At 47.4% G+C, this 12,233-nt stretch overlaps 1 protein-coding gene across 5 annotated transcripts in view; it reads right to left on the bottom strand.

The window, feature by feature from the left end:
- pcdh7b (protocadherin 7b) overlaps window positions 1-5,544 on the bottom strand; it is a 105,815-nt gene extending 100,271 nt beyond the window's left edge. For all 5 annotated transcript variants that reach the window (XM_068587689.1, XM_068587692.1, XM_068587693.1 and 2 more), the window contains exon 1: window positions 1,517-5,544. In XM_068587689.1, coding sequence (XP_068443790.1) covers window positions 1,517-4,591 — 3,075 coding nt within the window. In that variant the 5' untranslated portion in view covers window positions 4,592-5,544. The remainder of the gene's footprint in view (window positions 1-1,516) is intronic.
- Between the last annotated feature and the right edge of the window lie 6,689 nt (window positions 5,545-12,233).

Here is a 12,233-nt window from a genome sequence, read left to right as displayed (position 1 = left end):
AGGGAGGAGGGACGTGGAGGGATGAGAGTGGAGATTTAAAAAGAAACCACTGCATGAAAAAAAGGCAAGGCAGAGAGAGAGAGAGCACAACTGTAAAGGGTATGATGTGGCGGAGGCTGGAGGAGGAAAAAAATGAAACCAGAGCGCAAAAGGAATACTGAGGGAATAGTGGCAGCACGGGTGGATGCAAGGCATGCAAGGATGTACTACATGGAGCCAAAGGAGAGTTTGAGGGGCGACAGTGGGCATAGCATACAAAAACATGAACGGAGATGTAGCCAGAGAAAAAAGAAAGAGGAGATAAAAAAAACGAGAAATGGAGGGAAAAAAGGAACAATCCTGCTGTGTTCAGAGAGAAAACAGCACTCCAGATTTATAAAAAGCAGTGCTGACACCATGTAAAAGAAAGATCAATAATTCATTAAACTTCCATGGAAAACACATAAAACAATAGCGTTCTTTTTCCCGAAAACGCAAATCAACCGACTTCATTATGCATTAACTTTGTTTCTCGGTGTTGTTGCACATCACAGCGAAAAATATAAAGCCTAAATTGAAAAAAAGCTCACATTTGAATATCACATCATGCCACCTACACCTTTTTTTTTCTTTTTTTCCCCAGCACTGCAAATGGAAGAAAAGAGTTACCAGGAGGAAGAAAAGCAAAGACAAGAAGGGAGGTAAGACTAGCTGGAGGGTGGAGGAGAGTGGAAGGAAAGCAGGTAGAAGATGGCAGACATTTATACATGAGGAAACGGATAAAGGGAGTCAAAGAGGCCGAGGCACAATAGGGGAGGTAATATAAAAACGTCCAATTTCACTGCGAGGGCGATGAATTGATGCAGATGCAGAAGTGCAAAAGAATGTTAATAAGACTTCCTGGCCAGATGTTCGTACTCAAGCCAAGACGATAAAACTGACTCACAAAGCTCACAAAGCCATGTTTGTGCTGCATTCACCCTACATCTACCTTTCTGCCCTCTTTTGTTTTGTTTTTTTGCTCTCTTTCACAGGAAGACAAGGCCGCCTTGTCACAGACAGAGGGGCAGGGCATGACATGGCTAAGGGAGAGGGGGGGGAGCGTAGCCAGCCTCAGGCACGCTCCCCTCTGGGATAAAATAACTGCAAACCAAACCCTTATGTGAGCTGTCTACACCACGACAGCATGTAGTTGCTAAGTTTAGTAGATGTGACACCGCAGCCTCAACACATGCCGCGATAAAAGGGGGTAAAAGTTGGGAGAGTTTGGTCGAGCGGTAACAATACCTCCCCCTTCGTGGGATACGCTAAACCTTTTTCTTCCCTTTCAATATTACATGTGAATGGCACTCCAAACCGAAACAGATCAATACCGCTAACTTGACACACATTAGCACCATAAAGGCAACACGACTACTGAGACTATCCCTGTCAGAAAGCATTATGGTGGAGAGAACACTAAGAGGAAGAAACAGAAGACATTTAAGAGTGGTGGAGGGGGGTGTGGTGGGGAGAGCATGGAAATGTGTCTCCTTACCTGTTTGTTGTACTTGTTGATGGTCTGACTGCTGTATTCGGAGCAGTGGTCAGATCCGAGGGAAATGTTATCTCCGGTGCCAACAAAGGTGTTGGCAGGGGGCAGGTCCTGAACGGCCTGGTGCTTTTTTCCAGCCGTCGGCGACTGCGGGTGAAGCTGGACGGTCGGGAGCGGCGAACTGGACTTGTAGTGCCGGGCCAGGTCCGGGCTCCCCGGCCCTCCGTTGACCGAGCGGTAGCGGCCCATGCCGGGACTGTCCGACAGCTTCTCGTTGACGCCGTCGTAGCGCTGCCCGTTGGGTTTGGAGGCCTCGACGGTGACGATGCTGCTGTAGAGGGGCTGTTTCGACTTTAGTTTCTTCTTGTCTTTCTTGGGCTTCTTGGACTTATCGTGCTGCTGCGGCGTGAAGAAGTCCTCGTGGTCCTTTTTACCGGCCTCGTAGCCGTTCTTGTTCTTTGGGCGGCAGTAACGGGCCATGACGACAACCAGGATAATGAGGATGACCGTCATGATGCCCGAAACCACCCCGATGACAATGCTTAGCCGCTGCTTGCTGAGGTCATAGTTGGGGTCGCCGGCAATGTTGGTGTTGAGAGACGTGCTCAGGCTCTTCGCCACCTGGGCGTCCACCACTGTGGAATTGGAAAGTGTCTCGTTGACGTACACGTGAACTAGAGTGGTGGTGCTCTGTGACGGCTGGCCTCTGTCGTTCACCTGGACCACCAGTCTGTGGAGGCCGAAGTGCTTCTGCTCCAGCTTCGCCACCAGCGAAATGACCCCGGTGCCCCCATCGATCTCAAACAGCTTGAAGGGGTTTCCGCCGATGATGCTGTAGTTCAAGTCCGCGTGGATGCCGGTGTCGGTATCAGTGGCTACGACAGTTCTGACTACCGTTCTGATGATACTGGAGGGAGAAAGGAGGGTGTAGGAGCTGTTGATCGGGAAAGTGACAGTCGGTGCGTTGTCATTTTCGTCCATGATTAGGAGTGAAACTGTGGCGGTGGCCGATCTTGGAGGATCGCCACCGTCCACAGCTTTTACACGGAACGTGTACGTGGTTTTCTGCTCCCTGTCAAACGACAGGGTGGAGAAAATAGTCCCAGTGTCATTCTCGATAGAAAAGACGTCCTCCTGTTCTTCAATGAAAAGACTCATCTCGGCATTTTGGCCTTTATCCGCATCAATGACCGTGACCATGCCGACTGGGCTGTTTGGCTCAAGGTTCTCTTTGACGTAGAAGGTGAACACATCCTGCATGAACTTTGGTTCGTTGTCATTCTTGTCCGCCACAAGGACGACCACGGTCGCAGAGCCCTGTAGAGTGTTTATGCCTTTATCTTTGGCTATCACTTTGAATTCGTAGCGCTCTGTTTGCTCTCTATCCAGAATGGTGTTTACTCTGATGTCTCCACTGTCTGCATCGATAGAGAAAATCCCATTTACTGATGAGTCTAGGGAATAGGCTATTTCAGCATTCTTCCCACTATCTGCGTCAATGGCTGCCACTGTTGTCACCCTCTCGCCAGGGGCATTGTTTTCTGGAAACGACACCTCTACTACATTCTGGCTGAAGATAGGAGGGTTGTCGTTAGTGTCGCCCACTTTGACGATAACAGAGTTATTACTTGCCAGACTCGGGCTTCCGGAGTCAACAGCCACTATGACCACATTGTATTCCTGTGTGGCCTCATAGTCCAGCGTTGCGGACGTGTGGAGGAAATACTTCTTTTTATTCTGCTCACCCTCCATCTCACTGGCTGGTTTGAGCTGAAAGGGAACATCCCCGACCACTGTGCATGTGACAATGCCGTTCTCCCCCTGGTCACGGTCTGACACCTGAACTAAGGCAATGGGCGTGTCCACCACCACGTCCTCAGCCACGTTGGCGATGCCGTCTTTTAAGAAAATGCGTCCAATTTTCCGTATCTCGATCGCGGGAACGTTGTCGTTCTCGTCCTTGATGTTCAACACCACAGTGGCCTTGTCCATTTTCGGGGGCTGGCCTCTGTCACGGGCCATTACTGTGAACCTCAGTTGGCTCACTTCTTCACGGTCAATGCGGTGCAACACACTCAGCCACCCTGTGCTCTCATCCAGCCTCAGCAGCCGCCTCACTGACTCTGTGGCTGCCCCAAACACGTACTCGATTTGACCATTAACCCCCACGTCCGCGTCGGCCGCTTTGAGCTGCAGTATGGGGGCACCGGGGGAGCTGTTTTCTGGTAGGTCAGCTTCATACACGCTCTTCTCAAACCGAGGGTTGTTGTCATTCACATCAGTGATCATCACCCTCAGTATGGCTTGAGAGGAGCGAGGGGGATCTCCTCCGTCTCGAACGCGCAGCGTGAGCTCATAGGAGTCTCTCTGTTCCCTATCAAGGGCCCCTTTAATGATGAGTTGAGGCTGCTTCTCTCCATCAGTAGTGTCAGCAACTTGCAGTTCAAAGACGCTGCTCCTGCTCGCGCCTTCGTCGAATCTCCTCTTCCCCGAGAACGAATCCCCAGAAGAGCCCAAGCGCCTCGAGTTCTCCCCATTGTCCTGGATAAGCTCGTATCGCTCTATTCCATTTCTCCCGAAATCTCTGTCTGTGGCTGTGGGCAGCAGATACAGGGTTCCAATGGGTCTGTTTTCCTCCACAGACAGTGTCAGGACCGGGGATGGGAACGACGGGGTGTTATCATTTATGTCTAATATGATGACTTTCCCCTCAAAGAGGTCGACCCAGCTCTGGGCTGGTCCAATCACAGACACTTCAAAATCTATAAAGCACTCGTTTTCATCAAATATCATTTGGCACTGCTGTAATTTCTCACGGTCTATGCGCCTCTCGTTGGTGGTGAGCTCACCTGTTATGTTGTCTATTTTGAAAAAATCGGAGCCCGATTCTAGCGTGAATGTCACCTCGCCGGACCCGGCAACGATGCCCAGGTCGCCGGCTACGTTCCCTACTCTGACATCGGCGGGTCCCTCCTCCGCCAGACGGTACCGGAGCACTTGCTTGGCAGCGGGCTGATGCACGAGCTGCAGGATGAGCAGGCAATAGTACAAATAGTCCACTGCACCAGTAGTCCTCATGGTTCTTCTCTTTACAAAAAAAACAATGTCCAGTTAGAAAAAAAATGTCCAAAAAAAAAATGTTTTAATCACTGCCGAAGAGTCCGAATACGGAAGGGGAGGGGGGGGAAATCTCGTTTTCATACAGAGCAAAGCTCTCTGCAGCGGGATGCGTGAGTCTTCATCCTCCGGACGACTTCCATCGCTCCTGCTGCAGTGCAAAAGCAGCAAGTGCACGGGCTCTGCTTCTCCTCCTGCAGCTCCTGGGTGTTAGTCGCTCTTTTCCTTGTTTGACTCAAAGAAAAAAAAAAGAAGGGGAAGAAGGAAAAAAAAACCCGCAATGATATCAAAAAACTCACCGTTGAGCCTGCGTGCGCCTCCACGAATGCGCGTAATACGCCAAAATGTTATAGTCCGGGAATCATGTCACCAGAAAGTGAATTCATTCCGTCTGGGCGCCTGTTTTACTCACAGTCTGTGATTCCAATCTCCTCTCTTTTTTTATTTTGGGGTGAGGCTGCAATGCTCCTCTGTCCGACGATATGTCCACATATGTCAGAGGATCATTTAAATGCCCGCGCAGTTTCCCCAACTCAGCGCGCGGAAGAAGGATGTCCGCGCGGAGCCTGTCAACTCTCCGACGGTTGAGGATGTGAATATGAAGCAAATTACCTGTCCGGCTGTCTACTCTCTGCGCTCTTCCTCCAAGTCACTTGCGGGCGAGCGGGTAGTACAGTTTCTCTCTCTCACACACACACTCTCTCTCTCCCTCCCTCTCTCTCTTTCTCTCTCGCTCAACCTCAAAAAAATGCAACGGATGTTTTTAAGAGAATAAAAATATCACTCGAAGACAGTCAAAAATGTATATCCGACGCAGTTTTTTTTTTTTTTTTTAAATAAGGAAACGTTGGTTGAATCCTCGTCCAGCACATTCAGCCTGTTCCCTCACCTGCAGACGCGCCGCATGTGTTGGCAGCCCCTATCTGCAGCACTGTGAGAGGGATTCACAAATGATATTGCAGTCTCTCTCTCCCTCTCTCTCTCTCTCTCTCCCTCCCTCTCTCTCTCCACCCTCCTCCGGTGTCTTCTCCCCCAGCCCCGTAAACAGGGTCGGACTTGGTCTTGATCGCCTGGTGCAGACACTATTTGACCAAAAAAGAGGACAGAGGAGTGAGACGCCTTTAATAAGAATCGTCCTTTTTTTCGATCGGTATTTTTTCAGAGACGCCTCGGACCTTCTTTTTTTTTGTGTGTGTGTGTGAGCTCACTACACTTCCCATGCTTCATGTCTGCTCCCGGCGAGTTACATCCAACGGGAGCAGAACATAATAATACAATTGAATGTGTTTCGCGTTACAATAAGCATCACGTAATTGAATGTCGTAGTCATAGAGGCGGTGTGGTGTTGGCTTTCCCGCGAGAGACCCCTTGCCACCACAATGAAAGCCAATAAACCACGCAAATTCAAACCATAACTTTTACGCACTCCTAAAGGTTGACAGCACAAGTTATGTGTTTTAATTTGATGTGTACCTAATATCTGTCCAGCAGCGGGACGGGACGGGACAGCTGGCTGTGTGTGAGTGTGTGTGTGTGTGTGTGTGTGTGTGTGTGTGCAGTGGTTTTCCTGTGGTTACTAATATGAATGCGTGTGGTCGTTGCCAGTGGCTGCGTGTGCTCTCCGGCACTGCGCAGCGGGGCTTCGGTGTCTTGTCGCCCGCGTGCTGTTCAGTCCACTCAGCATCCAGAAGCTCCCCGCACAGTGGCTCTGAATTAATTTGCGTGAAGGGGGGAAAAAAGCAGGACACAGATCCCTCCCGCGTGGCCCTTCAAGGCGAACCGAGCCGGCCACTGCGCCAACCCAACTCCCCGCGTAGGATGACAGTGTGCGCCGTGTGTGTCCATCCCGCTGCTGCTGCTGCTGCTGCTGCTTGTGATGGGCACAGTGATGGGCGAAAAAGGCGCGCGTGCGACGCCGGCGGCATCATGCTTTTAAAAAACGGGACATTAGCACATGTGCGAGGATTGCGTGGATTGACATCAACTGTAGCGCATTTGTGCTGCGTTAAGAGCCACAACATAAGGAAAGAAAGAAAGAAAGAAAGAAGAAGAAGAAAAGAAGATGAAACTTGAGCGTGAGGAGACCCTCCACATTTGAATTGGGGATGCTCTCCTTCTTTCTATACAGTGCGACGCTGCGTCTGATTATACAGCGAGTGAGTGAGTGAGGGGCAGAGAGAGGGAGAGAGAGAGAGAGAGAGAAGGAGGGAGAGAGGAAAGGAGGAAGCCAGCCTCAGCAGCTGCATCTGTCTCAGACGGCTTGACTGAATTCCAGCAGCAGTGGCTTTATCCTTGCTTACTAGCGCCCTCTATCGTCCAATTATAATCCAACCCCTTCCACGTTTCTGTCGCGGAAGCACAGCAGGTGGAAGACGAATCCAGCCATGAGGGGCTGTGCATGCATTATGGACGTGCATGTGCATCCTTTAGCTGATTAGTTTGGCTCGAAAGACACTTTGTAGGACTAAATAATAGGGTTTATTATGAGGGGATATATGTTGGTTTTTTTGGGAGGGATATGCCAAAAGGCTTTTGTGAATTCATTATTTAAATCTGCTTTTAACCTGTGATACTAGTTGTTTTTTTTCTCACTATTGTTATCTTGTTGTTTGTTATTACCATGTAAAGTGCCCCGAGCACCTTTTTTTAAAGTGCTATACAAATGCAATGTATTATTATCAATGAACTAATTATTTTCCTCAGAGAGAAGTTGGCTGTAACTTCCCTCAGGATCATGACCACGGGTGTGTGCTTTTTTTTTTTTTTTTTTCTTCCTGCAAATGTTGTGTAATTTATCCAACATTATGATTCATGAGGAATGAGCCTGGAATGTGCGCACTAAAAGCCTCAGGCTGAGGGAGGGATTATTCTCGGGTTATGTACTCAAACGAAAACACAGTATGGCGACCCTGTGTCAGACATAACGAGCTGATGTTTCGCATCAGTAGCAAATGGGTGCTAAGTTGCACAAAACTACGAGCACACGCCGTTCCAACTGCAGAGCAATCGCTAAGAAATAGTGACGTATGAGTCGAAAGGGAGCGAGAGTCCATGAAAACAGTTTGAAAGCGTACCATGTTTTATTGCAGTTGTTGGGTTAAATTTGATTAACGATGATTTTCCGTGGTTGTACGTGTCAAACGCAGACTCATTGATAGTCAAAATGTTAATCAACGCTCGAGGCAAAAGAAATCAAAACATCCAAAGACTCACACTCAGCACATGGCTCTTTCTCGGCAGCCTGTGTGAATCTGCTGCATCAAACACAAGAAATAACATTCACACGACTCTGTGTCCCAAGGCCTTTGGGATAAGTCAATGCGGGATAGAGCTTGTAGACAATTCTGAGACAGTGTTCACGAAGAGAACCGCGGAGATCAAGGCTACAAGATCATCACTGAAACACATTATCGTTGCCGTGTGAAGCATCGATCTGGCTCTCGAGTGGATGAGTGGTCTAAAATGAAGCTAGGCAAAGCACTCCAAGCTAGTAGAAAAACCTCATGGGCGAAAAAACAAGGCGTTAAAAAAGAAGTGACACGTACTCCCCATGCAGCAGTGACTGGTAGCACACAATTAAAATAAGTCCTGATAAGAGATGATACATTATTCCCTTTTTTTTTCTGCACCAAAAAGTCATTTTCAAACCAAATCTTATGCATTTTAAACGCATAAAGCAAATGTTAGGGAATATCGGGATGTCAAAGTGGCTACAGCTTCAGAATACACATTTTAATATATTCTGCTCGTTGAAAAACAACATAGTTTGTACACTTTACATTCGGAATCACGAGAACACGTATTATGCAACTTGGTACAATGAACTCATCTGGTTTTATAACAAATAGCAGTCGAGGACCCAAACCTGGGTCGAGTAAACACATTTCCCGGACAGGAATCGTGTGTTCTGCCAAAGGTTATTGACCCAACCAAAGGGCGCACTAAAAGAACATACCATATTTGGAAAGCCTTGCTTTAGTTTCCTCATGGACAGCCTGTACGTGTTGATTACATTGTGAAAAGAGAAAATTTGAAAACTGAAGAAATGTCTCATTTTGTTTCCGCAAACAGAAACAACACACATGATCTACGTGACACATTCTCCAACAGGAAAATGTTCAAGTGACTGATGCTGCAGCTCAAAATGATAACCTGCCCTCTTCCAATTCGACAATTTGCCCGCGGCCATCTTGGTTTAGGGTTTACTTTTTATGAACTAAAAACACACTGTGAAAGGAATAAAGTTCTACGATGGAAACACTGGCAACTCCCTGACCCGCTGGTGGACTCCAAAAGGGCACCAGCAAGCAGAAAGTTTTCCTGCATGTTGGGCAGCCTTCTTGGCACTGCATCATGATTTCTCCATGTCTATTGCACTGCATCTCGTTCCATTAGAAATGTTTGTATATTAACGACATTACACCTAAGCAGGAGACTACGACACCATGGTAAAGCTAAAACAGAATACAAAGTAAGTAAGTTAAATGTAGGTTACAGTGTGGAAGCGACAGCCAGTGTCCTCAGTCAATCTGGTTTAAAAGGGTCCTGCTACACCTGCGACGTTATCATGTACTCACATGATCGATCACTATTACAAATACAAGAAGACGGCGCCGACCTTTGACCCCTTTTGTACTTATGAAAGGAGCAAAGGAGGAAGTCAGGTGATGTGGCATGATGAGCAACACAACCCAGTGGGGCAGGAAGTCGAGGGCAGTGGCGGCCGGCCAATAGAGGGCAACGGGGCTTGGCCCCACCCACCTTGGGCCACCAAATAAAGAAAAAAACACCACAAATTGTCAGTATTTGTGTTTTTGAGATTTAGAATGTATCCAGTAATATTTGTAAAAAACAAAATGCAACATCTGCACCAACTATCTGATTTTCCTGCTTCCGTCCTCTGCTAGTGCGCCTCTCAGCTGCTCGCACGTCGTGGGGTTAGATCGATTCTGCCCAAAGAAGACGGGTCTAATATGCAGTTTGTGTTACGCCTCCAGACCTCCTGGGGAGTTCTGTGTTCACTGTCTGCTTCTGTTGTGTTGGCTGTCACTCACATTGTCTCTGGTTTCAGACTCCTCCCTCCTCCTTGTGTGCCAGCCTCATGTCTGATTGCAAGCCCCGCCCTAATTGTTTCCACCTGTGTCTCGTTCCCCTGTGTAATTAGCCTGTGTCTACCCTCTGTCCTGTAACAGTTTGCTGTAACTTTTGATGCACTCTTGGTGTTGGGAGTTTTGCCACGAACCACCTTGCGTGTCTGCGTTTGCGTCCTGCCTACCGTGGTCCTGTTTCCCTATCAGTTTAGTCAATCACTGGTTAAAGAAACAAACGAGTGACGTCCAGTTTATCAAATCAGAGGCCTGAAAAAGACTTTCCGGTAGGGACTGTTCTCATCTTGCCCCAGAGCGCGTTCCCGTGTCTCTGTTCTCGTCGGGGCTCGTGTCTCGTTGACATCTCGCGTGACCTCGCCGGCTTCTCTTCTCTCGCGGCGACGTTTTAACGGGACAACTCCGGAGCATCAACCCTAACGCCATCAAATCTCGGAAAGGTAAGCCGCACATACGCAGCTGTAGAGACTAGTGGACGAAGAAGGCTTGGCTAGCTGGATGCCGTCATGCTAATGCTGTATTTTGCTTTCCATGCAATGCTTTTGACGGGGCAAGCTTTTGAAAGGAAGTCGCAATGTGCGCTGTTTGTATGTTAAAAGCTACTGAAAATATGCTCAGTTTTGCACAAGGTTATCAAAGTTTTACCAACTGTATGTTTTTCAGGAAATTAGCATGTGTGTGTGTGCCTTTTGTACACAGCTCTTATGTTGGTTTTGGGATATTTTGATAGTTAACTGCAAAGTAATAATGCGTCATACTAGCCGCCACCGGTCAAGGGTGATAGATGACATACACACACCCACACATAAACACCCACACACACACACACACAGGACTTTCACCTCAGAGCTTGCTGTGACCTGTGTGTAAACCAGAACCGCTGATAACAACCAAAATGTGTGTGTGTGTGTTGAGGGGGGGGCAGGTGTATATGAGTCATTCATAATAAAAACCATTGCTCCATATGGCATTGACGAGCGGTCCAAAGCTCCACAGCATGCACATAATTATTGATCTTACTCATACTTACTTATGTCAATAAGACATCACGGTGTGCAAGAACTTTGTAAAATGCTTCACACAAAAACACAAGCGTTGGTCATTTTACGGTGAAAATATGATCTATTTCTGAACATGGTGAAACACTGCTGATAATTATGGGGATTAACCGGGGATTGAGCGCTCCGTTGATGTGGGCATCAACACGACTCAGCGTGGAATCTTAATGCTGCCGATGATGGAAGAGCTGCTGGTTGGATGTTGGCATCAGGAGCTGGAAGCAGCTCACTGCAGGTGCAGATAAATGGGTTGATAGAGGGGACGGTGATTAGGGATTGGCTGAGGTGAAGGAAATATGATCTTAAATTTATTGGACATTTCAAACCAGGAAGTAGATGAGTCTTAAGGAGAATGGGACTGGATAAGAGAGGAGGCGTGCTTACAAGTTGTTTTCCTCTTTCTTGACTGCCTAGGTTCAAAACTCGGCCTGTGTTGTTGCTACTTCAGAAAAACACCATACGGGGGAGGAGGGGAGCTATATGATTATTATGTGATGTTCAGCTATGAAACATTATTGAATTGTGTTCCTATTCAAAGCAATTGTGCCCCAAAATAACTTTCCAAAGGCCCCAACACTTTTAAAAACGAAAACTCACCTGTATCCTTCTTACTGTGTTCTAGAGGATAACGTTGTCGTACCAGATTTATCTGATGAAGAATAATGCTACTGGATGCGTTGGAGTTTTACATTTGACTCACCAAATATGGGGCGACTGTGGCTCAGTGGTTAGCATGCCCGTCTTTCAGTCAGAGGATCGGTTGAGCAAAACACGTAACCCCCTAATCGCTCCCCGTTGCCGTGTCTACGGCGTATAGAGCAAACATGTAAGTCGCTTTGGATAAAAGCGTCAGCTAAATGAAATGTAACGTGAAATAAAACCATGAAAACATGAGCCATTTTAGAACGGCAAGGTCCACATTGAACAAACGTTGGGTAAATATTTATGAACATTGCATAAGATTATCGCCTCCTTCACTTGAAAGAAACCTCTTTTATTGTGCAGTATTAATAGTTTAGTCAACCTACTTCTTCTCCCACTGCCGATCCCAACACTTCCAGTTATTATCAGGGTAAAAAGTATACAGCAAGACAGCGTTTGACTGAGGGTCCCTGATCCCTCACTGAATATGTATAAAATGCACCATATTCGACAAAAGCACTTCCTTGCAAAGCAATACTGAGACCGTTCTATAGATATGCAAACACCACAGACATGGAGAGATTTCTTGCTTTATAAATGTTGCTCTTGAAATATGAAAGCAGGTGATTTGGCCACCACTGAGCTCCTTTACATGTTTTGTGTTGCTTTGTCACATTCAAACTGCATGATTGCAAAGTCCTCCTTTGTGGCAGGAAAATCTTGCTAATTGGCATTCAGCTTTGATGGGGTGACAACAATGTTAGCACTTTTCCAGAACGCCATCAGGTTTTTTTTTGT

This window comes from Clinocottus analis, unplaced genomic scaffold, assembly GCF_023055335.1.
Source record: "Clinocottus analis isolate CAN_PGR_092001 unplaced genomic scaffold, fCliAna1.0.p SCAF_21, whole genome shotgun sequence".
NCBI lineage: Eukaryota > Metazoa > Chordata > Actinopteri > Perciformes > Cottidae > Clinocottus > Clinocottus analis.
This window is presented reverse-complemented; position numbering and strand designations above follow the sequence as displayed.